Raw genomic sequence first — 26,806 nt, forward strand, 5'->3', positions numbered from 1 at the left:
AAAATGAAATATTAGAGAGGTGTGTCTATAAAATGGAGGTTCTGTCAGTCCTAGGACCACATCACACTCCAGAATTCACACATACTTTACATGTTATAGCAGGAACCCTGCAACTGAAAACAATGGAACTATGTGAAATACAAAATGCTGTTAAAGGAAAAAATGCAAACGACATCTACCTTTCCTTCTGGGTTCCAACTGTTGCACTTCCTAAAACACTGTCTAATTTTTTGTCTAAACGAAGGTAAGCTGGCTGGACTCCTGTAAATAGTTCCCAGTCATCGTGTGATGACCACAAGAATTTGCAGCAGAAAGGTAGCACAGCTACTCACTGCAGTTACTTCTTCAGAAAGTGCGTCAATGCTGTTAAAACATTAGCCAAGCCATGAGTTCCATGTTCGTGTGCATTAAAGCAAGCAGTTGATTCCCCGTTGGTTAAGAACACAAGCCCTGGAGGCATATTGCTGGGATGAGATCCTAGCTTCACCATTTCTTTATGTGGCATTCTGTCTCCTCACCTGTGAAGGAGAAATCATCAGGGCATCTTCCCCTTACGATCACTGTGAAGATCAAATAGATTAATACACACAGAATGCTTAGCATAGTCCTGGGCACACAGGAAGACCTGCACATGTTATTACTGGTCATTATTACTGTTTTCAATAAGTAGTCTTCAACTACATGGAGACCCATTGCAAATCATTTCCCATTGAGTGTTTAACTTGAGTGTGTTATGGGAGAGAAAGAGAAATAAACAACGGTCACCGAATGGTGAGACAGTAACACTCCCTTATAACAGATTTTAGAGAAATAAATAGTTATTCTTTGCCAACAATGTTTCATCAGCATCAGAATAGCCGCTTAATCAGGTTTAACCAGACAAAATAAATGTATCTAAACCTGATATGCCTCTAGGATTAAAAAAAAAAAAAAAACCTGAATGATTTCAGATTTAAGAAATGAGTTTTAGTGACTTGTGATAAGAAGCTCAGAGTACCTTACAAATATTCTAATTAACCTTTGGCATATTCAGTGAAATAAGATGCAATCATCGTTTCTTCTTTTTAAATATGTATTATTTAGAGTGATTTGGCAGGCTGAGAATACAAAAGATTTAGAAATGCAAAAACATCCAGACTGTCATTCAAACAGTTTGCTTAGTCTTTTAATAGTTATGATAACGTTCCATGAAGTATGCTCCTATTTTTAAGAATTATTAAGGTATGTGTCTTAAAAATAGATAATCTATTAAAAAGGAATAAATCTAAATGAATTACTCTTAGAGTAATTTTTTTGACCAAACAAAAAATAAACATTACAGAACATGGTATGACAGTGGACAAAACTCAGGAATAAGGAGGAAAGAGACTCTGACTCTGTATTGGCTCTTTCCTAACCAGTGTGATCCCTGTGTGTCACTTAACTGTCCCTGAAGTCAGGACCTGCATAAACAATATGAAAAGTCTGGTTTAGAGAGTAGAATCCCAGGGTTGAAGGATCCTTGAGTGAAACTCACCCAACCATGAAGTTCTCCTTGTAGATTTCCAGAGGTAGAAAACACACTATATCCTAAAGTGCTTAAGTCATCTACAGACATTTTTAACTGTTAAAAGGTTATTCCTTAGCCAAATTCCAGGTCTTCCTATATATCTAAGCTCTCCAGCTTTTCAAATAGTCTATAATTTCAAATGTAGAATATAATGGATCCCCACAACAGCAAAATTTCTAAATGACGAAAGAAAACGTTAAATGAAAACAGAAGGGCGCTATTTTCTGCCCCATTAAGTTTACCATTGTTAGGAGGGGAGGTCAAAGAAATTTAGAGTGTTTCCTGTACCTTCAACTTGACCAAGTCCTCCACCTAGCGACTGATAGTTTTCTTACTGAGAAAAGGTTCTGCTCTCAATGCTTCAAACTCCATACGATCTAGATTTCCCCTCCAGCGCCTCAGGGAGTTCAGGCCAAGAACAACCTTCTTCTCCAAAAGGGAAGAAGTAAATGTGGTTGAATTAAATTTGTGACCTCCAGGTCCACAGAGCAGTGCTGTGTGAAGAGTGTGCTGACTCAGGGAACGTTGTGTTACCAAGTTGTGATGTGATTTTTAAAAAAGGAAATTGAGAGTAAGCGTTTAGAAGTACTGTAGCTTTTCTAAATAATATTGTGGTGGCACCAAGACCATGATTAATGGATACTTCTCATTGAATATAGACTTCTTTGAGGGCTGTCAGGTGCTTATCTGGTGAATTCACGTCTGGTGTGAGTGTATGCTTGTTCCCTGTAGTAGGACCACAGGTAGGTCTGCCATGGGATGAAAACATAGACAGTCTTTCACCACAGATAATTTGCGATCCACACCTGACAGGGCTCAACAGCAGGTATGTAAGTTTTGAGCTGAATCTTATCATGTTCTTCCATGTCCTTCAACTCCTGGATTCCTAAAAGGGCTCCCTGTATTTTGTCTGTTCACCATGAATCAACAGGTCATTTACTTTGTTTTGTCCTCAACTTCCATAGACTTAAAAAAAAAAATCCAGCTTTCTAACTATTGTATTTACCACATTCATTTCCAACAAAATTTAAATACAGTGAAAAAATAGATGTTTCATGGATGTTTTATGTGGAAGCTAACTCCTGGTTTATATTAACATGATACCAAATAGCAAACAATCTCAGGGCATAATATGAGTTCATGAATATAAGATGATGTATCACAGGTAGATCGAATAAGATTAAAACCATTCTCATAAGAATTTTGGCAAGATCGACATCCACCTCCCCAAAATCAGCACGGTACAGTGGAAAGAGCACTGAATTCGATGTCAGGGGTCCTGGGGCCCAGAATTAGCTCTGAAGCTAAGTAGTTTTATGACTTTCATAAAGTCTCCAAACCTCTGTGCCAAAACTTCCTCCTCTGTGAAAACCGCAGTTTGAATGAGCCAATTCCTAAAGTCTCTGAGAACCTTAAAGTTTCATAATTCTAAGAAAATTATCTTTCCTTAAGGTAGTTTCCTGATGGAGGAGTAGTTTTCCTGGCAGTGCATTCGTAAAACAATAGACTGACCATCCTGCCTTTGTACAAGTAGCTCTTTACTGAAAATTTAGCATTTTCAGACTCTTCGAGGCTGAAATTACTCAACAAATGAGGCATTGACCTCCAGCCTCAAAAACATGGCTTTCATAAATTTTCAGACTCTTCGAGGCTGAAATTACTCAACAAATGAGGCATTGACCTCCAGCCTCAAAAACATGGCTTTTGCATGGAGACATGAGCTCCAACTTGCAGATATTTCTGGGGGTAAGGAGTAATTCACAGGAGCCTAATCATGACAGAATGGTTTCCATAAAATATCAGTATCTATAAGGTACTGTTTATTGAATTGCTGTTTGTCTCACAAGACCTTACTCAAGGGGCTCTTCAAATGCCTAACAATCCAAAATAAAGCCATCTGTCCTCCTTTAACTCATAAAGCCTACAGCATTAACCCAGATCTTAAATATAGTTAGGAATTGAGTGAGCCCCCAGGAACACTTGAGCATGAGTAACCATACTAGAGGTGACTCCACAGGTATTCCATTTATTGCTTATGGCCCCAAATCATGTTTTAAGCTTCTTTGCCCTCCTGAGATGATAATCCCTGTGCATGCCAAGGGAGCTCTCCTGTGTGTGTGCACCAATATATACGGTGAGAGCTGAAGTTAGCTTGGAATTATCAGTAATTCTCATAATGTCTTTCATCTTCCAACTAAATGGAGGGGAGTGTTGATACAAATGAAGACAAATATAGAACAAAATTGGGCCAATATGGAAATTACAGAATAAAACGTAAAAATGTCTATTTACAGATCACTATTCAAAAGAATAAAAATTGTATACCTAAGCGATATGAAAACTTAGTGTGTTTTAACAAAGAAAGTAAGATAATTAGTGGAACGTATAGATGCATATGTAATATGTATCATAAATATGGTTTATTACTGAGTCTATTGAAAAGCTGAAGAATAAGGGAAAAGGTAAAATCAGAGAACAATTTCAAATGAAAATTCAGTCATTATCTAAAATATAATTGCCATTTAAAATTAAACATGTACATAAAAAAGCATATTAATACAGTGAGAAGAGTTTTCTGATCTGAATTTTAATTTGAAAAGACCATTTGTACTCTAAGTTTTCCAGAAAAGATAAGAGTAATTGGCAGTTCTTTCATAAATAAAGCACAGAAAGTATGTGATCTATCCCAAGGCTGTTCCCTGCCAACGAATGTTGGATCAGCTATTGAAACTTATATGCTGGAAAACAGGAAGACAATGCTTACTGAAGTAGCTGAAGGGCCATGGAATAAGTGAGTAGAGTCCTGGGATGTGCTGTTAGCCCTTGGCCCAGTGGGGCTTGAGGACTTGCTCTTAAGTGGCCACAGTTCATTCGGCAAATGCTGCCATTGATACCAATGTTCTGTCTTCCCTACTGAAATCAGCAATGTCTCACATAAATGGGGCAAGACCTCATTTCCTCAATAGTTGCCTGAGTGTTTCCAAGTGTTTTACTGTGGTGAATCAGGCTCTTTTCAACCACCAAACTGAAGTCCCAGGATCAATGTTGGTTTCCTGCCTAAAGTGAAAAATCTTTCCTTTGCTATTTGAACCCCTGGAAATGTTGAATAGCTTTAGGACATGTGTTCTCAGCACTCTCTGCTGGTGGGTATGCTCTATTTCCCTGCAGAAATCAAAGATATCCACATATGAGAAGATGTGGGCTTTCATGAGTAGCAGGCAACAGACTGCCCTGGTCAAAAACAGTGATGAGGGAATCCAACGAGTGCTCACCACCGACTACGCCCTGCTGATGGAGTCTACCAGCATTGAGTACGTGACGCAGAGAAACTGCAACCTCACTCAGATCGGGGGCCTCATTGACTCCAAAGGTTATGGAGTGGGAACGCCTATCGGTAAGAGAGGCAAGGTATCGGCCCGACTGAGATGGGCAATGTCAATTACAAAGTCAGAGATTTCAGCTCCACATCCCGAGAAGGTCTACAGTGCCTTCAGTGGGCTAATAAATAATGATCATACAGAGCAGAGGCATATTATGAATTGAAGATTCCAAGATATTTAATAAACTTTCAACTCACTGTTTCTTTCAAGTTCTGCCACTGCATACTTGTTTGAGTATATAGATTTTGTTATTTTACCCCAGGCAAATTTTGTTAAAAGAATATCTTCCTGATTAACAATCTTCACATGATTTTCTTCTGTACCTACACATGCCTGTAGAGTTTTTTCTATCTTAAAGTGTACTGGAAATTAACAAAATTAATAATAAATGTAGATGACGAAGTTAAAGGGCAAGTGTTCCATGTAGATGGAAAAGCAAAGCTATGTCAGCCAAAAGAAAAAAAGACAAAGGTTAACTTATAATTTGCTCTGGTAATGTGCTAGATTCAATCACTGATAACTATCTAAAATCTGTAAATATTCCTATTCCTTGAGTTTGTACCACCATTCTCCCTGGGGTTATTATTGCCTTGTAGGCATACAGACCCACACAGCTAGGTCTTCTTGCGTGTCTAGGATACAGACCTATATTCTGAATGCAAGGGACAATGACTGAGTCCCTCTCTAGGAAAACTCCCAATTTCCCTCACTACAGGAACTGTGTTGTGTAAGTTCTTACACGGTGGCAATCTGCTCTTCTCAAGTGAGTCATTGGTAATTTTCTGATAAGCATTCCAACGAGGAGAAACTGGAGGCCATCTTAGACCACTGGGCTGGTCCAATAAGAAATCTTAGTCAGAGTTAAATCAGATAATTACAAACCCAAGGTAGATTAGTAGTTTTGTTTTTTGAAGGGGATTATCTAGTTCAACACTCAACATCAGACAGGGGTCACAAACTCAAATGCTTACAGAGGCCAAACAGGTATAATTGAATAAAGCCTGCTTGTTTGAAGAGGTGTAGGGAATGGAAGCAACTGTGAAGAATTGGACATAACATGACTTACTGAACAGGGGCAGCTGCCTTTCAGGTCTAGTCAGTTGCAAACATGTGGGAACTTGAGCACAATGTTATTAGATATTTTATTTTTCATGGAAAAATTCAGATTTTGGTGAACTTTCCTGATGTGCTAATTGTAGCAAATTTATTTCAAAAAAAGACTAAGTAGTCCATGTTCAACTATTGATCAATATTAATTTGATTAACCAAATAAAAGTCAACTCTCTTCACCTCTTACCATGAATACATAACCAATTTGACTCTGTGCGCTCTATCTGGTGTTAGAAATATTTGCTATGAAGAAATTAACTATATTATTATAGTTGTTATGTATGTCCTCCAAATAAATCTGTAGAATGGTTAGGCTAGCGAACCTGTGACTACCTTCTTGCCCCTTTATTCCCAACAATTTTTCCTGATAAAAATGCCAACATTGCAAATGAAGTATATATATATTTTTTCCCAAGTGGTAGTCTCTCCTATAACTAAGTCAGTGTGTTCTGCAGAAGACTCAGTGGGATTGTTAAGACACCTACTGAAAAGATACCTTCCTTTTGATTTGAAAATAATAGCCTATCTCCCTAACCAAGCTTTTTCACGTTCATTTTGGATAACAATGTGGAAGAAGCTAGACAGTTATTTTTCTGTAGCCCATCACCATGGATTTCAGTTAAATGGACCATGCATGAGACAAAAACACAAAAACACTGAATTTCCTGCCTGGTAATAATGATAAAAATAACAATGTGTATCACTTCTTCTGAGAATATGCATACTTTAATAGGAGACTTTTAATGGATATTCTTCTACTGAATGGAATATAAATCTAAAGGTAAAATTTTTGATGAGGAATGGGGAGGAAGCAAGGTGCTTCTTTTTGCAACACTCCTGAATTGAAGCATTTTGAAAATGACTCTCCCTTCATGTGAATGAGGCTGACCCTGTGATGGGTATCACTATGTCTTATATAATATGATACAGAGAGATTTAAATGTTCCAGTTCAGTCTACCTTTTGCCAACCTCAGGCATTATCTGACATACAAGTTCCAAAGCTGAAGCATTTTTCCCCCTCCCTAGATGAAAAGAAATACACTTCAGGAATTTTTCATAGTGGTTATAAACCTGTCATGCTTTTAAAACAAAAACAATGAAGGAATAATTGGAACAGATGGCAGACCTCAGAGAGAATACATCCATTGGGAATACAGCTGTTGGATAAATTTGTGAGATGTTTCTTCTATGATGAATTGACTCTTTAAGAAAGATCAGTTGCTATTCAGGAAGATCTGTGTGTATACGTATATATTCTTTCAAGTGACTTGTAATAAATTGCTTCCGATGTCATTCAGTCCATTTAAGCAACAGCAACAAAAATTGAAGCTAAAACATATTCAGATATAAACATTCTCCACATATTACTAGTCTTGTGCTGACTGACTCCCTTCAGGCTCCAAACTCCTTCTCATGGTCGAAGATTGGCAAAGTCAGCTCAGTCATGACACTAAATTGAAGACTTTGCTTCTTAGAGATGCTCAGGACAGAAGCTCTGGATATGGGCCTCCTGAGGGATTTAAAACAAAACTTGAAGAGAATGAGAGCAGTTAAGGCTTAAACAGGTTACCAGGAGGCTGGAAATTACCTTCCTTGGAGACCAGCTTGAAACAGAGATCCGATCCCCGTCTGCTTGAGGTATTTTAGGCATCTTGCAGCCTGAAGGCAGGAGAGCATCAGTCAACATTTACTGAGTGCCCACTGTGTATACTGCTATGCTTCCTGCTGCAGATGTTACTGTACGGATCATTCTTACACTCTTTAAAGTATTTTCATGTGCTTTAAAGTAAAGCTCTCCTGGTTCACTTAATTGTTCACACGCTATAAGTATGTTAAATGGTGCTAATTTTGACACTAACCGTTATTCTGGGGGTGTTTAAGCAAGCAGTCAGTATCTTTTAATTTGGCTTTCAAGAGCCATTTTCCCACCAAAAATCCATAGTCTTAACTGACAAGCCACAGTCTGACTCCAAAACATCTTGCTCTTCTTTTAAAATTGATTTTGAGTCCGACAATGACTTTAGGAAGTCTTGGGAGGAATGGAAGAATAATGGCAAATGTTATCATGTTAATCCTCTGCTTTTCTAACTTAAACCATGCCCTAGAAATAAGATATATGAGAGGAGGGGCTGTGTGACACAGTGGGTAATGGGAGAAGCTTTCAAGGAAATAACACCAAGAGAAGTAAGGAGTATTACGTTAAATTCTTTCCTCTGCCAGTAACTATTACTTTCACCCATACGTTCGCATCCTAAATTCTTCAATTCTAAATAAGTAGTCTGGACTATATGGCTCCTAGGATCTTTTCTGATTCTAAAATGCCACATTTTTCTATTTGCTACTTTTTTTTTTTTTTTTGCATTTTTCTATTTCCACCAAGAAGAACATTAAAGTTTACAAACAGAAAGAGCTATGGTCTACTACTTTCCTAAAAAGTAGAAGAAACACTAACAAAAATTCTTAACATCTAAGGAGAAATTGAGTAAGGAAGTCTTACCGTCTTTTTGTTTTTTAATCTCTTCTTTGCATCATTGACCTAAGAACCCAGTTCTGGGCAAGCTATGGCTGGAGTCTGATGTTGATGTTCTTTAGCCCTAACGTAATCAAAAGTTCACTGGCATTACTAGAAGGTAGAGGATAAATAATATCAATAAAGTGCCTGCAAATTTTCTAAATCTAACTGAATTTTGTAAGACCTTTATATTATTTAAAACCTACTCTTAATAGTATCTTAATAGGTATATTAGTTAGTGGAGTAATTACTATAACCAACATCTATAAATTTTTAATGGCTAACACAGTAGATGTTTATTTCTTGACCTCACGGTACAGTTGTGGGTTGAAAGAGAGATTCTGCTTCACGCAGTCATCCTGGGATCCAAGCCCTTCCTAATTAGTGGTTCCACTATTGCTAGTGACTTAAAATCTTTTCCTCCTTGCTGCCTATCTGAGGAAAGTGAGGGAGAGATGTTGGGAGGATGTATGAGACAGGACTGGAAATAGTCATATATTGCCCTAGCTCTCAGTGACTAGAAATTGGTCAGTCACCACAGTGAACTGTAAAGGAGATAAGGAAATGTCTAGCAACTCTCCTAGGAAGCAGAGAAAGTGGCACTGATGTTCCTCTAGCCAGGCTGTCACAATATTTGACAACCAAAAGCCTAGAAAAATGTGGAATCTGCACAACAAAATTCCCTAACGTGGGAAATGATTCATGAAAACAAATCGCCAGAAGCAGAGGGATGTTATAGAATTCCCAGCTCAGCTTTTTCTTACTTAAAAGGAACAGACAGTCTGGGTAAGAGTTAATCTCAACATATCAGCTCTCTCCTTTCCAATTATTCAAAATACAGGATGGACAGGGAACTGTATTCAATATCTTGTAATAGCCTTTGATGAAAAAGAATAGGAAAAGAAACAGGAACTAAATCACTATGCTATACACCAGAAACTAACACAATGTTGTAAATCAACTACAGTTCAATTTAAAAAATAACAAAGTAAATAAAGTCAAGGAAAGTGTCAGAAAATACATAGGATTGAACTTTCATGCCCTTTGATGATCAATTTGTGGATTGGGGTTTTCCAACAGCTATAAAGTAGCTACCTCTAAGACAATAAACCTTCTGTGCATCTTCTTCAACCTTTTGGTGACCAATATCCAAATGATCTTACTTACAGGTTCTCCTTACCGAGATAAAATTACCATTGCTATTCTTCAGTTACAAGAAGAGGGGAAACTGCATATGATGAAAGAGAAGTGGTGGCGTGGGAATGGCTGCCCTGAGGAAGACAACAAAGAGGCCAGTGCTCTGGGAGTCGAAAATATTGGAGGTATCTTCATTGTTCTGGCTGCAGGACTGGTCCTTTCTGTATTTGTAGCCATTGGAGAATTTATATACAAATCACGGAAGAACAACGATATTGAACAGGTGAGTCATCTCTTTCCAGGACTGGGTAGATTTTAGTTTGCGTTATCTGTCTTAAGTTTGGGGTTTATAAGGATGCCCTTTGTCTGTAACAGTCTATTGAATTAGTTGCCCAGAAGAGCCATTTCTGAGTTAGAGCAAAGAGCTATTGAATCACTGCCGGGTGCTGCTGGCACTGTAGCCCCATCATTTATTAATGAAAAGAATGAACTGCCTTATACACTAAACCCAATTAGCACTATTTGGAATGACAATGCAGAAATTCCAAACTGAGTTAATTTCTTGAACAGTTATTTGCTTTTAAGATAGAAACCTTAGGGGAAGAAAGAAGTAAATTCAAAATTGGAAAAAATATAGAGACCTTCAAGAAAAATGTTACCATCTCTTAAGTGTAGACACTGAGCACATGTACTAATGCAAAGCAATTTACATAAAGATATAGATGTAATATTTTGAAACGGAGCTTTTACCTCTATCAAAATATGTTTTGTAAAAGAATAAATCACAAAAAAATTGCCAGGAATACGATGAACAATACAGAATCACAATAAAATACATTAAAGACTTTTTATTTTTTTCCAAATTATAATTAGGATCATGGTTGATTTCAACAGTCAACCATTTTTGTCTGTTAGTTGTTGACAAAAATTACACCAGGGGCTTGCACTATTCTGAAGAAGATGGCTGTGATTAAAGATAATTCCTTCGTAAGCATATGAGAATAAACAAACACAAAGCTCAGACCCACTGTAGAGCATTTGGTCACCCATTCAATTTAAAGATACCGTGTAGAATTTTGGAACTATGAATTATTCATTGTAAAACTAGTTTAATGCTCAGCTATCACTGTCTTGAAGTTCTTAATAATTTTAGAACAAGGGCTCCATATTTCCGTCTTGCTCTGGGCCCCACAAACAACGTAGCCGGTTCTGGTTAATAATCTCATATGAGTCCTACTTCCTTTAAGGGGAAACTCCCCTTAAACTCCCAAAGATGGAGATGATTGATTATAACCTGGCTTCGCCATGAAAATACCCCCGAATTACAAGACAATTGTGAAAAGATTAAGAACCCCTTTCCTAGACCTTCTCAGAGAAAGTTGTCTTTAATTAAAGGGAGAATGAACTGATCTGCTTTGTTTTAACTTTCGATTTGCTCTTGAGGTGTCTTGTTTTATGCAACTAATTTGAAAAATAAAAGCTTGTATATGTTATGCTTTAATGTGCTTCTCATAACTGCCAGCTTCATTTGATTTAAATTTTCATTTAAAAACCCATTTTTGCCTGTGATTTATTCATTTTTCTGTATTTTTTTCTCATTTCTTTTGCATGCAAGGCTTTTTGTTTCTTTTATGGACTGCAATGTAAGCAAACCCATCCAACCAACTCCACCTCTGGAACCACTTTATCTACGGATTTAGAATGTGGCAAATTAATTCGAGAGGAGAGAGGGATTCGGACACAGTCCTCAGTTCACACTGTGTAATCATTAAAAAAAAAAAAAAAAAGGTGTGCCCAGTAGAAATTGTTTCTGCTGATTGGTATTGTTGATATCTGTATCTACTAAGCATAAATAGTCATAACTGCTGTCCCTTTGAGATAGCAAAACCCATGTACTCTAGATGTTGAATTCAATGCACTGGAAACACATGTGCATCTTATGTTGAAACAGAGGTATGTTAGGGGTAAAAGACTCCAGGGTATATGTATTTACAAGAATAAGCTATACCATCAAAAGAATGATTATCTTAGTTGTATTTTCATGCATGAAAAAATAATCAACTCTTTCCTCATGAAAAAGTAGATTCAGACTTTCAATTGTGCAAAGCACAAAAACAAAATGCTAATTTTGTGGAATTCTTTTCACCTTTGTGAAACTTTTTTTCTCCTCTTTCCTTTTCCCTGTACCATGCGTTCCATACAGCCACACTTTCCAACTACCCAAAGCCCCATCTTTTCATAATAACTCCTTAACAATATTAAATTTTAATTCAAATTGAGCTTACTACTTAAAATGTATTATTTATACAGAGATTCAAAGATGTCTTAGGTTTTAAAGACTCAAAAATGTGACCCAGAAAATGAAAAGTAAACTTGAAACTTCTAGTGTCACAGAAGAAGAGCATTAGCTAAGTTGAGTATCATTCAGGAAGACACAACACAGTCAAGAATGATCCCTGAATAGAAATTCATTAATATCAAGCTCTCAAGTAACATTTACTTGTAGAGGTTAACAATTTTCCAGTTTCAGATAGATAGTATGCTCAGAGTTGTTAAGGAACTGTGATTTTTTTTCAAGTTATAGATTATTTTTTACAAGCTCCAAGCAAAGTCCTGAGGTAGAAATTAATGCACAGCATCTTCTATTTTCCATTCACTCGCCCTCATTCTGTGCATTGATGAACATCTTTCCACAAGATGCTATTTCATCCCCTTTCTACTCATCCGGGATAGAGTGGTTGATTTTGTAGCAATCTTTTCTGAACCTTGCCACTTTCACACTCATTTCTCTGGATCCTTTGCCATTTTCAACTCATTCCAAGCATACTGAGGAGAAGGACAAGGAGGAGAAAATGAATAAAGGAAAGAATTTCCATACACATTAGTTACACATCTCTGTAGATTTATTTTCAACCTGCATTCAAAATACTGTAAATAATTTCCACTCTAACTGAGCTTGGTGACATAGAAAGCCAACTACACACTTAATTTGTTGTGATGGAGGATACCTGCTGTCCCTCTGAGCTTGTTTCCTCTTCACAGTGAACAGGGGACTTGAAGATGCCTTTCATCTTCCCTCAACATGGGATCCATTTGTTTTTGTTCTCCTTAATGGGGTCACCTTTGACATATGAAATGATCCCCCAAAATATATTTCTCAGAAGTAGAGATGTACCATCTGTGCAATCATGTAGCATTTTGCCTTCTCTTCACTTAGCTTTAAATGGGTTCCAATTTTTGAATCACAAATCTTTCCAATCAACTATATATTTCTCCAGTAAAGTGTGTTCAGGAAAGTTGACTCTTTTGCCCTCGTTGTTTCTCAGTCTTGTTTTCTTTTTGAAATAAATGTACTTTTAGGAAAATATCTATAAATAACACTAACATTTATTTACTGTTATTGAGGGAAAAGCAACATACTGTTTGCCAGGTCAGAGCTCACATTCTCATAGTCAATAAAATCAGATGTTGGGATAAGTATTATGTAATTAATAATTCATTGATTCTGTATATAGAAACCACAAGTTACAGAAATTAATATTCCCAAGGACTATTAAATAAACCAAAAATCCTACCCAGAAAGTTCAAGAACGATTAACAAAGTATAGATGATCAAGGTTAACAGTCACAAAACTTGCCTTTCTATGGAGAATGTCCTTCAAAAGTGTAATTCAGACATTTGAGTAAAACTGATATTTGTGTACTACTTTAAAATGTGTACTACCTAATTCTGATAGTTATATATTATTTTATGGTTTCCAAATATTTTAACAAACAGCCCAGCACTTCACCCTTTCCACAGTTTTATTTCAGGTTTGCTAACAGAGAACTAGATATCAGAGTCAGCAACTGGGAGTCCTAGAATTAGAATCAGAAAAGAATTTTCTAAATTAGCCAAACTTAGATCCAAGTTCTAGTAGAGTCGCATGCTGAATGGCTGTAAGTGACAAGTGACTGACTTTCTCGGAGCCTTGGTTTCTTAATATGTAATATTGGGATATAGTTTGTAGGTCATAAGGTTGTGATGAAGGCGTATTTTTCAAAATGGCTTCCACTGGCAAGTTTTACTCAGATAAAATTTTCATGGTCAAGTAATCCATGGAGCAGTAGGCTAAACATCCCTTCACCACATGACATTTCAGTGTGTTTAATATGTTAACGATGTACTGAGAATTTTCAACAAGATGGAAGAGTACCCAGCACTTCCCAACTTGTTAGATACAGAACCTTTTTTTTCCCCAAAGTATCTTGACAGACCAAGTTTCTACAGATCATACTCCAAGGAACACTCGTATGATAATGTGTATCTTATCCAGTGATAATATACAATACATGAGATACCTTGCCTGGCACAGTGTTGCCACTCAGTAAACAATAATATTTATTATTTGGAATATATTTTTAACTTCTCTGAACTTCAGTTTCCTCTTTTGTAACATGAAGATAATACATTGATATATTTGCTTTGAGAATCAAATAAAATAACATAATGCCATAGAAAATGAGATCATTTATGAGTCCTATTAATAAATATTGGTTAACAGACAGTTTCTACAGTTTCTTATAAAGGAATTAATTTATTTGTATTGCTCATTGGTCACATCGGCAATAAATACAATTTACCATATATCTTAAAACAGAGTTGGTTTAGAAAATAGTTTTTCCAATTTAGAGATTCAAACCATCTCTGAGACCACTTTTCCTCACATAAGCATTAAAAATCAATGGCAGGTTCATTGTGCCCAAGAGAAGGACCCAAATTAGCAATACATGAGGTCCTAGAGCAAAAGATGTGAACCTCATCTCTAGAAATTTTAATTTAATCAGCCTTGAATGGCAACAGAACAATAGCAGTTTTAAGGTACCCTGTGGATTCTAGTGTGCAGTAGTGACTTAAAGGGGAAGCTTAGCGTATAATTGGCACTCAGCAAGTCATTACTATTTATTGGTTGATTCTAGAGTTAGGACCATTAATACCAAGCAAGATACACAGCTTATATTTAGCATTCAATAGTTAATAAACCTTCTCTAGGAGACTTCAGGAAGATACTGTGCACATCTTCGAGATAGAAATGTCATTAGAGTCCATTATTAATATTCATGTTTCATTATAAGTGGTAGGCTTCCTCAGAATATTCAGGTGGGTAGTTCACTGCTCTCTCTGTGCCCTTTTCGTAACTTTTGAAATCCCTAATCACTTCAGACCCTAGGTTCCTTACACTCTCCACTTTCTCTTTTTATACATGCTCTCAGACCACCAATTCTTGCCATCAAATGACCACTAAGACCACAGTGACCCGAGGTGAGGCCATTGCATTTTAAGTGAAATTTAGAAAAAAGGGGGCTTGAACATGAAATAAAAATTTTCAAATTCTTTTTTTTTTTTTATGTCACTGGTTTCCAGACTTCAGAATACCCCTGAATCACCTGGGAAATGCACAGGTTACAAGCTGGGCCTCCAGGGACTCCCCCTCAGTGAATGTAGTCCAGGAATCAGAATTTTTAACTAAACCTGAAAGTAAATGCTTATAAGTAGTTTGCACACTAGTTCGTGTAAAAGATAGCTTACATACAGCAGTTTTTTTTTTCTAAAATTAGGTCATGTATATGACTTTTCATGAAAATTATCTACAATACAAGAATTTTTTAATAGCTTTTCTTGCATGAGTTTTTTGTTCCAACAAGCCTAAATACAGTTGTTTTACTTAAAAGTAGTTGGTAAGCATGAGTTTTCATTAAAACTAGCTTGAATACCACAGTGTGACTCCAAATTAGGTGGTCTGTGTGAGTTTCTATTAACACTGACAGGTCATCTGTGTACTATATTTTGAGGAATATTGTTTAAAGTTAGGATGAGAGTGAGGAGGTGTGAAAAAACTGAGAAGTGCATTGACATCTATGGAGAATGTAATGTTGTCTAATTTGTTTCTTAACAAACATGTATAACCTAATGCAATATGGAAAAATGTAAAGCTTATTTTATTTTAGACTAAAATTATAAACTGAATTAATTTAGAATTTTTCCAGCAAAATTGGAACTACCTAAGGAATCCATGGTGGGTAGAGATTGTGCCCTTAGGAAAATCAGCTGGATTATATGATTATAAACCCACCCAAGGAAAATTATTTCCAAATACCTCACTGCATTTGCAGCATTATATTATGTTCTATATGAGCCATCTGTGACAAAGAGGCAAAATAATGAATCCCAATTAGTTTCCAAGCCCATGACCCTTATGCTCTAAGGTCTATTTCCTAGTAAGCAATTTAAAAGTAGCCTGAACAGCCTGGAAAAGCAAAAGGAAAGCAAAGCATTCTTACTTCTTGTACTATTTTCTGCACATCTAACTGTGCCAAATGGCATTATTAATTAACTCTTATAGATAATGAAAAATTTCTGCTCGATGCTGCAGTTTTAACTTGCCTTTAGGAACCATCTCATTATGCTTCTCACAGTTATGGAATTTTATGTCCAGATGCACAAGCATATTAAAATCATTTTTGCTTTCAAAATCCTCTCCACAGAGACATGTATCACATAAAATGGGATTCTCCTTTAAATTTTCAAAGAAATTCTATTTGCAAAGAGAAGGGCATTCTTGTGATAGAAAACCAACATTACTAACACGTCGTATGGTTTCAACACCCTGCAGAATCTGAGCTTCGTAGTTGTCAGCCCAAATATAGCTAATTGGCCACGCTGTACAGCAGTGTGTTTCCACATTACAATGTATACAGAGACACACAAAAATAATGACTAAAACCTGAGTGATGTAATGACACTGCTGTAGCTCTCCCTACTGATTAAAATGTTTAATTTAGCTTAGCCACAACTTTCTCTCTCCCTAATTTTTCAACTGGAGTTTTCAGACTTAAAAATAGTCAAATATTCAGATTTTTCAACTTCAAAAAAGAATGTCTTTATCAACCACAAGAACTAAGAAACTACTGTCTGCAGATAACCTGCTGTAATTTGGAATTTATCTTTCCTCACTGCCACTTGGCACATTATCAGATGCTTCCAAGTGTCCTCGGCTTTATATCTTCTGTAGTCTGATTAACTTATTTAGCAAGAGGTCTGGAGAAGTCTCTCTAATCACGTTATTTCTGTAATTGCGTAAAGAGGCTTTTCTTTGCCTGGAAACCCAAACATTCATTAATCAACAGAGAGGCCAGGAAGCAATTAACATCCTTTTAGAAATAACTTTTCCAACGTACAAGTTGGCAACATCTAGTAAACCAAACAAACTCTGAAAGATGTTTGTGACCCAACAGGGAGATGAATTGGGAATCACAAGCCAGGAATTCCTATGCCAGTGCTTCTGCTGAATGGCTTTGTGCCTTTAGGCAGGTCACTGTCCTTCCCTCATCCTCAGTGTTCTCAACTATAGAATGAGGGTGTTGCTCTTAAAATTCTCTTCCAACCATGGTATTTTTTAATTCCAGTAGAAAGTGGGAAGAAAATAAAAATGTAGAAGCAGTAAAAAAAAAAAAAAGCTTAAAGAATTTATATATATACATACATGCGTATAAATACATGTATTAGCATGTATGTATACTAACATATACATGAACAATATATTTTATAAATATATATTTATTTATTATGTGGCAATCCTGAGCACATTAAATTCTTATTGCAATAGATGGAATTACCTTGCCCTGCCAGAACTTCAGGGTGGGATGGCTGGCTCTGGATGCAGAGAAAACAGACATTATAGCATCAGAGAATGAGAGGGCTCCAACCCAATCAATCATAACCAAATCATTACAAACACAGGGAAGATTACAGAAGAAGAATTGTTTTTGACTTTGATGAGCCTACAGAATAAGCTAAAAAAAAAAAAAAAAAAGAGAGAGAGAGAAGAAGAAGAAAAGTACCTGGCAAGCAATTTGAAGCTATGGAACTACTACATACTCAATCACAATTCCAGAAAGAGATCGATAGGGCTGGAGTGCCCAGGAAAGTCTCTATTCTGTAAGTGGAACTTAAATAATTCTGCTAAAGAGAGGCAAAGGGAAAAGAAGGAAAAGGATGATGCACTTTTATTTTCCATTGTTTTTACCCCTACCTTTCTCCGCTATCAATCATCAAGACTTTTATATGCATTGTTTCCTACCCAGAGATGAACCAAACTCTTAGCTTTTCAGTTTTAAGTGGACTTTACAACTTTGTACCACAGAGAAAAATCTTAAAAACCATAGCTTTCAATCTCAAGAGCTAGGTGTTTTGTTGAATAAGTTAAATTTCAAAAAGTTTATCTCTAATTAGCAAGAGCCAAAACCAGAGGATCAAGTTTGAGAAAATACATATAATGATGTTTTCCTACCTCTTTTTCCTATCCCTGACCAGTTTTTGACCACTAGGAAAGAAAGAACAAACTAGAGGGAAATCATTAAGCTTAGATGCTACCCAAATCCCTGAGAAGAGGCCAAAGAGAAGCTAGAGGACTGGAGATGAAAGTCATAGTGGCCTCTGACAATGACTGCAGAGAGGAGAAAGGGACTGTGGGTGCTTTGGGTTGGCAGGTAAACCCACATTTCTGCTGCTTTTAGGCAAAGAGAGCTGCTTACCTCTGGGATGTGAGCCCACCTGAAGCTTATCTTCACTGCAGAAATGACTCTGCTCTCTGGCCACTGGTTCTAGAGAACCTTCAGAGGCCATGGAAGACTCAGAGGACAGTCTCCAGGTGGCCTGATGAAAGGTCCCGATGACACTTATCCACTCAAGTGAGTGCTTCTTCTGAGAGCCTATGACAAAGAGGGGGCACAATGTCCCTGTGTTCTCAGGTCCCCACACTTATTAGGCTGTTTGCTTCATCTCACCCTTGGGAGTTAAACCCCAGAAGTGGCAAGTGAGGAACCCTTTCTTAAGTATTCCTCAGTGTCGAGGCTTTCCCATCACCTGGTTGGATGTTTCTCCTTGAAAGTAGATACAGGACAGTCCTATCTTCACCACTATCCCCAGTCCTATATACTGGATCCTGAAGGCTCTAAGGCGAACGTTTACAATTCAAAGTACTTTTTTTCCTCTTCTTTCAAACACCTGGCTATCATAATTAATAGCTTCAAAGACAGCAATGGCTTCTATAGATCCACACAAGTCTATTTAAGAACTCAAAGCTGAAAATTTGACTCTTTTTTTCCTATGTCATCTTTACCCTGAGGGCAATATATAAAAGCTCTTGCTGTAACTTTAAAAGTGGGGAAAAAAAGGTTGAGATTCAGAAGAACTGGAAAAAGCACATGGATTAATATCAAAATGTTCTGCCTCAGTGTGAACCTCACATTTCAAAGTTTTCCATGAAATTATCCCTAATGTTAGAAGAGAATGAACATACACATCCTTATACCCCAAGAGTTTGGAGGTATAGACCTGGACGTGCCACCCCAGGTGAAGAATTTAATAATTCTTAAAAATATAAATATATATATACATATATATATATATATATATATGTATATATATATATAAAATACACACATACATACAAAGAGAGAGAGAATGACATTTCATAGTATGCTTAAATTTAATATAATGGAAGAAAAATTTTTTCTAAATAAAATCTTTAAATAAAAATGAGCCCAACAGAGATGATCCTTGTGTATCTGACATCATAAGTAACCCTGTGTCCACCCCCTTCCCTAGATATATATTTTGGTTTGAAGACCTCAGATAGGAAAACAAAGAATTCTAGGACATGCATTCATGCAAAGAATTAAAAGCTTAAATCTAGGATTTGAGAGCTAAAACGTCAGCGCCAAGCCTTAGGTAAAGGAACAAAGATGAAATAGGAGAGAAAAGATGCAAAAGGACATAAAGATGGTGAAGACACGACATTAAAAGGAGCTAGGAAATGTGAGCTAACAGCGTCTCCGTGCTACAGCCAAAGGAAGGGAAGTCAGGACTGTGCGGGGTGGCCACCTATGAAGAGCCAGAGTAAAGCATCAAAGATGCAGGGAATTGGTCTGTGCAAGGAGCGGGCGCTGGGTCCCAGGTGAGGATAAGAGCAGGGACCAGACTTTGAAGTTTTAGTACAGTATTGAGATTTCTCCACCTGAGATTTTTGGCACAGACTCAGGAGATGAGAGTCAGCTTCCTCATGAGCTTCCAGGCACAATTCATTATAACCACTATTCTGGAAGCTAATATAATGACTAACTCTCAACCTCACAGATCCATTTTTTAAAAATCCCAGGGTTTGTTGCATGAAAGATGGCCCAGGGATTCTGAATGAACCCAGAAAACTGACAAAACCAGAGTAAATGGAGTGCAAATCCTGAGTTCTGGAACACAAGAGCTGTACACAAAGAAGCTGCATGCATAGCTGCTCCAAGCATCTCCCAACCTTTTCCTTCATGTAATTAGTGAGGGACGACTGAAGCTTGATCCCTGTTCTTAGATCATCAGTCGTCCTGTGGAGAAGTAAAACACTTGTGCAGATAGGTGACCAGACTTTCCAAAGTGGCAAGGTAGCAAATGAATGAGTAGGATTCTTTTGTCATATTCCTTAAAAATTTTCCTGACTCTAGGCCCAGAGCATGTTTAAAAATTTTTTTTTATTGAAGTATAGTCAGTTTACAATGTTGTGTCAATTTCTGGTGTGCAGCACAATGCTTCAGTCATACATGAACATACATATATTTGTTCTCATATTCTTTTTCACCATAGGTTACTACAAGATACTGAATATAGTTCCCTGTGTTATACACTATAAACTTGTTGTTTATCTATTTTATGTATATTAGTTAGTACCTGCAAATCTAGAACTCCCAATTTGTCCCTTCCCCTCTTTCCCCCCAGTAACCATAATTTTGTTTTCTAGTCTGTGAGTCTGTTTCTGCAGGCACAGAACATGTTGAATATTCTAGGTTTATACTCACACTAGACCTCAGGGGGTGTGAATGCTTAATCCTTCTTGTTAAAAAAAAAAAATTACTGAGACACTGCCTCTGCAGAACTATGATAATCATTTAACCAAATCAAGAAAATAATAGTAATAATATTCCCATTATTTCTCAGCCACCTATTCCCTTCTATACTTACTGATATTCTATATTTTATTCAGAATGTTCTTTACAAAAAGACCTGAAATCATAGTGTTTGCCTTTAAGTTATGGTAAGTATATACATAAAATAAAAGATTTTACATCTATAAAATGGCATGGATATTATCTATATTTTTTTCTTTTCTTCTAAGCATAAGGTGAAAATTTATTAGACATTGCCACAGATCACTTCAAGTATCTTTGAATAAGGAGCCTAATAAATTAAAGGGAGAAACCTATGCAAAATGCAAAATCTGTGTTATATTCTTGGCTAGTCCAGACTTCCTAAAAAATTAATTTGTCAGAAAAACCCTTAAAGTTATGTATTAAAAGTAGTTCATCTAAATGAATGAAAATATTGAGCACATAAATGTTAAATATATGATGAGAAATCAATCTGATATTCACATCCTGATGCCAAGTTTGTAACCGGTATGAAAGCCAATCCCAGACAGGTTAGCCTGTGTTCTTTCAATACTGTAAACTCTAATCAAATTGTAGCATAAAGCTTTTCCTACAACTTAAAAAAAAAAAATCATTCTCTGCCCTGGACTATTTTATTTTCTGAGGCAAGTGCAAAACAAGAAGAACTTGATTAACTTCTTCCAACTTTCCAGGGCAGTATTTGCCATAAAAGGGCAAATGTGTCAGGAGAAGAGAATAATTTATGTTAAGGTTCACACTAGTACCAAGAAATCAAACAACTGGGGTTAATTCAAAGGATGTGCCTTGCAGTCAGCAATTATAAAGAGAAATGAGCCAAAGAAGGAGGTAAACAAAGGAAAGAGAAGGGAGAGAAAGGGGGGCTCATTAGGGACACACAACCAGCACCGAAGAAGTAGAGAAGAGGAATGACTTTCTGCAGAATAAAGAAGCAAATCCTTCTCCTTTTAAAACCAAGAAAGCTACCATTCTAGTTGAAGATCCAGCTGTCGTCTCCAAGAGATTATCTTCTGCTTCCCAGTTTCCTTTCTTCTAAAGCCACACACACACACACACACACACACACACACACATACACACACACCACTTTATCTTTGGATGGTATCAGGAGCAGCATAAATGGCAGTAACATTGTTTACTACTATAAATTCATTAGCAAATAAATTTCCCATCAAACTTATCAGCATAGGGATTCATTGTAAGTGGGTTCCTAACACAAAGGTGATAATATTTATAAATGGCAAGGAACTGCAGTGACCTTCCATTTCCTTCCTATAGATGAGCACCTGTCCCTCATGGGCAAGATACAAGCTGTCATAAAGCCTATAAACACATAAACACTGAAACGTGTTGTGGACTGGGTAAAAGAAATAATAACAGGCATTGAAAATTCTATGCTTTAAACATGTATAGGACCCATCTGAGCTAAAACACTCGTAGAAAAAATGCAAAGGAATTGATGCAGAGAAGGGCGTGCAAAGGCTAAAATGAAAGAGGCATCAACTTTTCACTGTTCCTTGTCGCCACTAAAAAAATAGAGAGAGAGAGAGAGAGATGATAGATGAGTGCCATAGACTTGAAATATTTTTAGTGATGTATAACATTTTATTTTAAAGAAAGCAAGTACTTACCATGTGCCACATTGTGCTAAGTATTTTACATCTGTCAGCTTAATGATTTTCCTAAAGCTCTATGAAAAGAATTCTACTATTGTTTCCATTTTACAGGTAAGAAAACTGAATCAAAGGAAAAATAAACACCTTGTCCAGTGTAACCCAGCTAACTAAGCAGCATAACTGAAACTTAAATTCCAGCATTCTGATACCAAGGGTCAACTCACAACTGTAATTCATGATCACATATGTAGATTCATTAAAAACACGAATTCCATCCACTGGAGAAAAATGGGAGGACCTAGGATCCTTGCTACCAGGGGAATCTCCAGTCTGCAAAACACTGGAGGACACTGCTGGTGTTCCCTACCTCTAGTTTCCCTGCCTCTATAACAAGGCAGCTGGGTGAACAACATTCTGTTTGATACTTTCTGATGAAAGCATTTAGGAAAAAATAAATAAAAGAAAGAAACACTCTGCCAACACTTTAATCTTTTAATCTTACTGTATTCTGTATAATCTCCAGTAAATGATAAATTATAATGGTGATAGTGTTTTCTTATTTTTGTGAGAATCTTGAGTCTTTATTAAATGATATGTTTTGGCATCGGTTGATATAATCATATAATTTTCTCCTTTATTCATATTGACAGATATTCTAGTTTTAGACCATACGCACATTGCTGAATAAAATTTCTACTTGGTAGTATTGATTAAAATTTTGCTATGCTACTAGATTTAATTTGCCAATATTTTTACTAGGAATTTTTGTCCTTGTGAATGAGATCAGTCTACAGTTTGCTTTCCTGAACTATTTTCATCAGCCTTTGCTAGTAAGCTTAAATGCTGACCTCATGAGATAAACTGTTGAATTTAAAAAAAAAAAAGAAATTTAAACCTTCATGACTTAAATATAATTCTTCTGTTCACACGAAGGGGTTCATGAAAACCAAGTCCAGTAGTAAAAGCTTTGGAAAGATGCTATAATTTTGGTCCTAGTTCAGAAGTTCAATCTTTATATATTATATATATATCTTTAATCCTGAGATTATAAAAGGCAACTTGATTAATGAATATGAGCCCCTCTTATGACACTCTGTGTTGAAAGACAACCTTCACAGTTTCATTTCCTGTGGATACAAGAGCATATGGTTTCCTTAAGTTCATGGCCAGCAGGGGCCTTAAAGGTCATCTTCCTTTGTGACTACAGCAAAAACTCAGAAGCAGAAAGGTCAGCCCCGATATCTTGCCATTTTCTTTTCGACAGCTGGAGACAAAATCAGAATCAAAAAGAAATCACAGTTTGTGACCAAAGACAGAAAAACCAAACCACTGATAAAACTATATTTATGTTCATTCTCACACTGGCAGCAAGATGTAAATGCTCAAGGTTAATCCAAAAAAGTAAAGATGTTTGCTGTATTTTAAGTCAATATAAAATTTGGAGGAGGACTGTGTCTTTAAGGAAAACTTAATTGAAACATATTGTCAAGATAAGACCTATAACTGCCTGTTTACCCAAAATAGGGAAGGAGGGATTTCAAGTCCCCTTCTGGTTGTGTCCCTATGAAGCCACAACTAGAGATGCATTTTGGTTGTTTCAGTGCAAAATAAAGTGAAATGTTGGAAATCAAACGTTTCAGAGTTCAAATAAAACAAAAAAGGAAAGCAATTAAGTCTGAGGAGTCAAATGCACTGAGTTGAAATGCAAACTCTTTATCTTACAAACCAAGTTTCTTGGGCAAATTATCTAATATCTCCAATAGTAAATTTCCCCATTATGTAATAGGCATAACAAGTCCTTCTTTATAAGGCTGTTGTGAAGTTTATGTGTAACAATGTATGTAAAATCCTTGGCACGCCTTCTTTTTCTCTCCCTGCCTTTCATTTTAATGATCTTTCTGAAACCAGAAATGTCCTATGCAAAAAAAAAAAAGTTTTCTTCCATTCAAATAAATTTCTGAACAAAGTTTGCAAAACCCCAATACAACATTATCTACCATAATGACACTATAAAATATTCATTCCATCTTAATAGCAATACATAAACATCGCATCACATAACGTTACAACAATTATATTTCATTTGTGACATACTTGCCATGACAATGGTGCAGTATAATTCATAGAAAACATTCCTGAATTTTTCTTTGTGTGGCATGACAGCCTTTCAATTCACTGAAGCCACAACTTCCCGTTTGAAAGAAAAGTAACATGCATGACCTGAATTTTCATTTTTCAGGACCATAGGAAAATGGAAATGAAATTCAAATCCTATAAACACTTAGGTGTAAAAGAGACAAAAAGTCATAGGCCAACAGCTAGTTTTTTTTTTAAGTGTATGTCTGGTAAGCCAGTAATTTACATCTAAGATCTAAATCTATACGTCTGATTTTCAAATCAAGTAGAACATTAAAAATACTGCTTATTTCAACTACATCAACTCTTTCATGGAACAAAATGGAGAGCAAATTTTCAAAAAAAACCCAAAAAACAAAAAACATATTTGCACATTGAAACACAAGGACCACAGAGACATAGTTCACATGGGATATAAGTTTCTTCCCATCAGGCACTCACCCTAGAGAAATCATCTGGTGGAATGTTATTTGACTTTCAACCATGTGCATTTTGTGAGTTAATGGTGAAGGAATAATGCTTGCACTTTCATAAGCTTTACCATAGGCTTTTGAGGTTTTCGAGAATATTGTAAGAGCAATCTGATCAAAAACACTACTTTGTAGAAATCTCTATAAAAGCAGAAATTTGTCACTCAAAGATCTTATCTTGGCTGGAAGAAATGACAGCAAATTATGTCTTATTGCACCATTTATATATTGTGCATGTGACTAGATACAGCATAATTGTAATATATATATACGCATATATATGCCATCTGCATATGCATAACATTTTATAATCATAATTCCATTTTCTTTCTGTATGATGCCATCGTCTTTGCTGTGCAGTTCAGTACCATATTATTTTCATTTCAACCACAGCTGCATCATTGCTGCTGTCAGATCTCTGTTTTTTTGTTTTTTTTTTTTTTTTGGTTTTTTTTTTTTTTTGGAGAAAATATACAATTTAAAATTGTTTTTTTTTCTTTTTTTTTATCAGAAAGGAAAGTCATCAAGAATTAGATTTTATTTTAGGAACAAAGTAAGGTTTCATGGGAGAAAAAAACAAAGCCTTGGTGTAGAGAAGGTTTGTTCACTTTCTATAGCATTACTGAAGTGTCCGTATGCCTTGATAAACCTATCAATGTTTGGATCATCTCAGTGGGGGAAATGACTTAATTTAACTCTCTTTTGGTGTCTCCACAAAGGTAAGTTGTCTATTTTGAGAGCCTACCTGGGTGGTTTTATGCTACTTCATTTGTGAATGAAACCCCAAAGTTTGCTCAGCTAACTTGCCGAGAATCAGTTTCCCCAAGTAAGAAAAGTGGGTGGCCAGTGGGTGGAGGAGGAGGTGTGGGGACTGGCTGGGAATTTATGTTGTGGCACAGTTGCCTTAGACCAATACCTCATATTCATTAAAACCTAGGCAAGACACGGATCGACGGAGGATGGAGATAGTGTGATTAAACTGATGCTCTATTATTTCATGTTCTCTAGTGTCTCTCTTTCAATGCCATCATGGAAGAGCTGGGAATCTCACTCAAAAATCAGAAAAAGTTAAAGAAAAAGTCAAGAACTAAGGGGAAATCTTCCTTCACAAGTATCCTTACTTGTCATCAAAGACGAACTCAGAGAAAAGAGACTGTGGCGTGAGCCACGAAAACACCTGCAGGAAGCTTTCAGGAAGAAAACAAAACATGCTCACTACAGGTGTTTGGAGAAAAGATTTCTGACAAGTGTGTGACATGTTTCCATGTATCTACACACATAACTCCGATTATGTGTACAGATATAAGAAACACAGAAGCTTAAAAGGCTCACAGAGACCGAGATTACTTGGAAAGTGGCACAGGTTCTTTTGAAATGAATTTGTACACTCAATTATTTTACCTTTTCTCTTTCACCCAATAAATTGTTGTGTGTGCTTTCTAAATAATAAAATGACAGTTTTTTTTTTTTTTCAGAACAAGTTTGACTGTCAGTTTTTTCCCCACTGCTTGTTCCCATTCACAATGTTTGGTCACCAAGTCTCATCAGCTGTCAGATTTTCTAATTTGATAAATCCTGTTCAGCCTGACAGAGTCATTTCTGGCTGAGTTAAAAACCAAAACAAAACTTTGTTTATACCAAACACCTAGTTATTATAGTAAAGTGAAATCAACCATCTTTGCATTTTAAAATCTGATTTTATAAATATTTTATTTTTTTAATAAATATTTTAAATAGTACTTGGAATAGCACTGAATATAAAAGGAGATTAAAAAGGGAAAATTCATTCCAAAAACTGAGTGTCCACAACATTCTGGGCATTATTCTAGGTCCTGGGGATATGGCAGTGGGGAGGACAGACATGGTCCCTGCCCTCACATAGTTTATAGTAAAATGAAAAAGA

General features: G+C 36.3%; 1 protein-coding gene across 6 annotated transcripts in view; it reads left to right on the top strand.

The window, feature by feature from the left end:
• Positions 1–26,350, top strand: part of GRIK1 (glutamate ionotropic receptor kainate type subunit 1) — a 354,894-nt gene extending 328,544 nt beyond the window's left edge. For 2 of the 6 annotated variants that reach the window (XM_074360752.1, XM_074360763.1), the window contains 4 exons: positions 4,718–4,943; positions 9,722–9,972; positions 25,415–25,501; positions 25,912–26,350. In XM_074360752.1, the coding sequence (XP_074216853.1) occupies positions 4,718–4,943; positions 9,722–9,972; positions 25,415–25,501; positions 25,912–26,067 (720 nt within the window). In that variant the 3' untranslated portion in view covers positions 26,068–26,350. Of the gene's footprint in view, positions 1–4,717; positions 4,944–9,721; positions 9,973–11,304; positions 15,368–25,414; positions 25,502–25,911 lie in introns of those variants that run through there. The other 4 variants (XM_074360753.1, XM_074360772.1, XM_074360756.1 and 1 more) reach the window with 3 other exon arrangements.
• The last annotated feature ends 456 nt before the right edge of the window (positions 26,351–26,806 follow it).

This window comes from Camelus bactrianus, chromosome 1, assembly GCF_048773025.1.
Source record: "Camelus bactrianus isolate YW-2024 breed Bactrian camel chromosome 1, ASM4877302v1, whole genome shotgun sequence".
NCBI lineage: Eukaryota > Metazoa > Chordata > Mammalia > Artiodactyla > Camelidae > Camelus > Camelus bactrianus.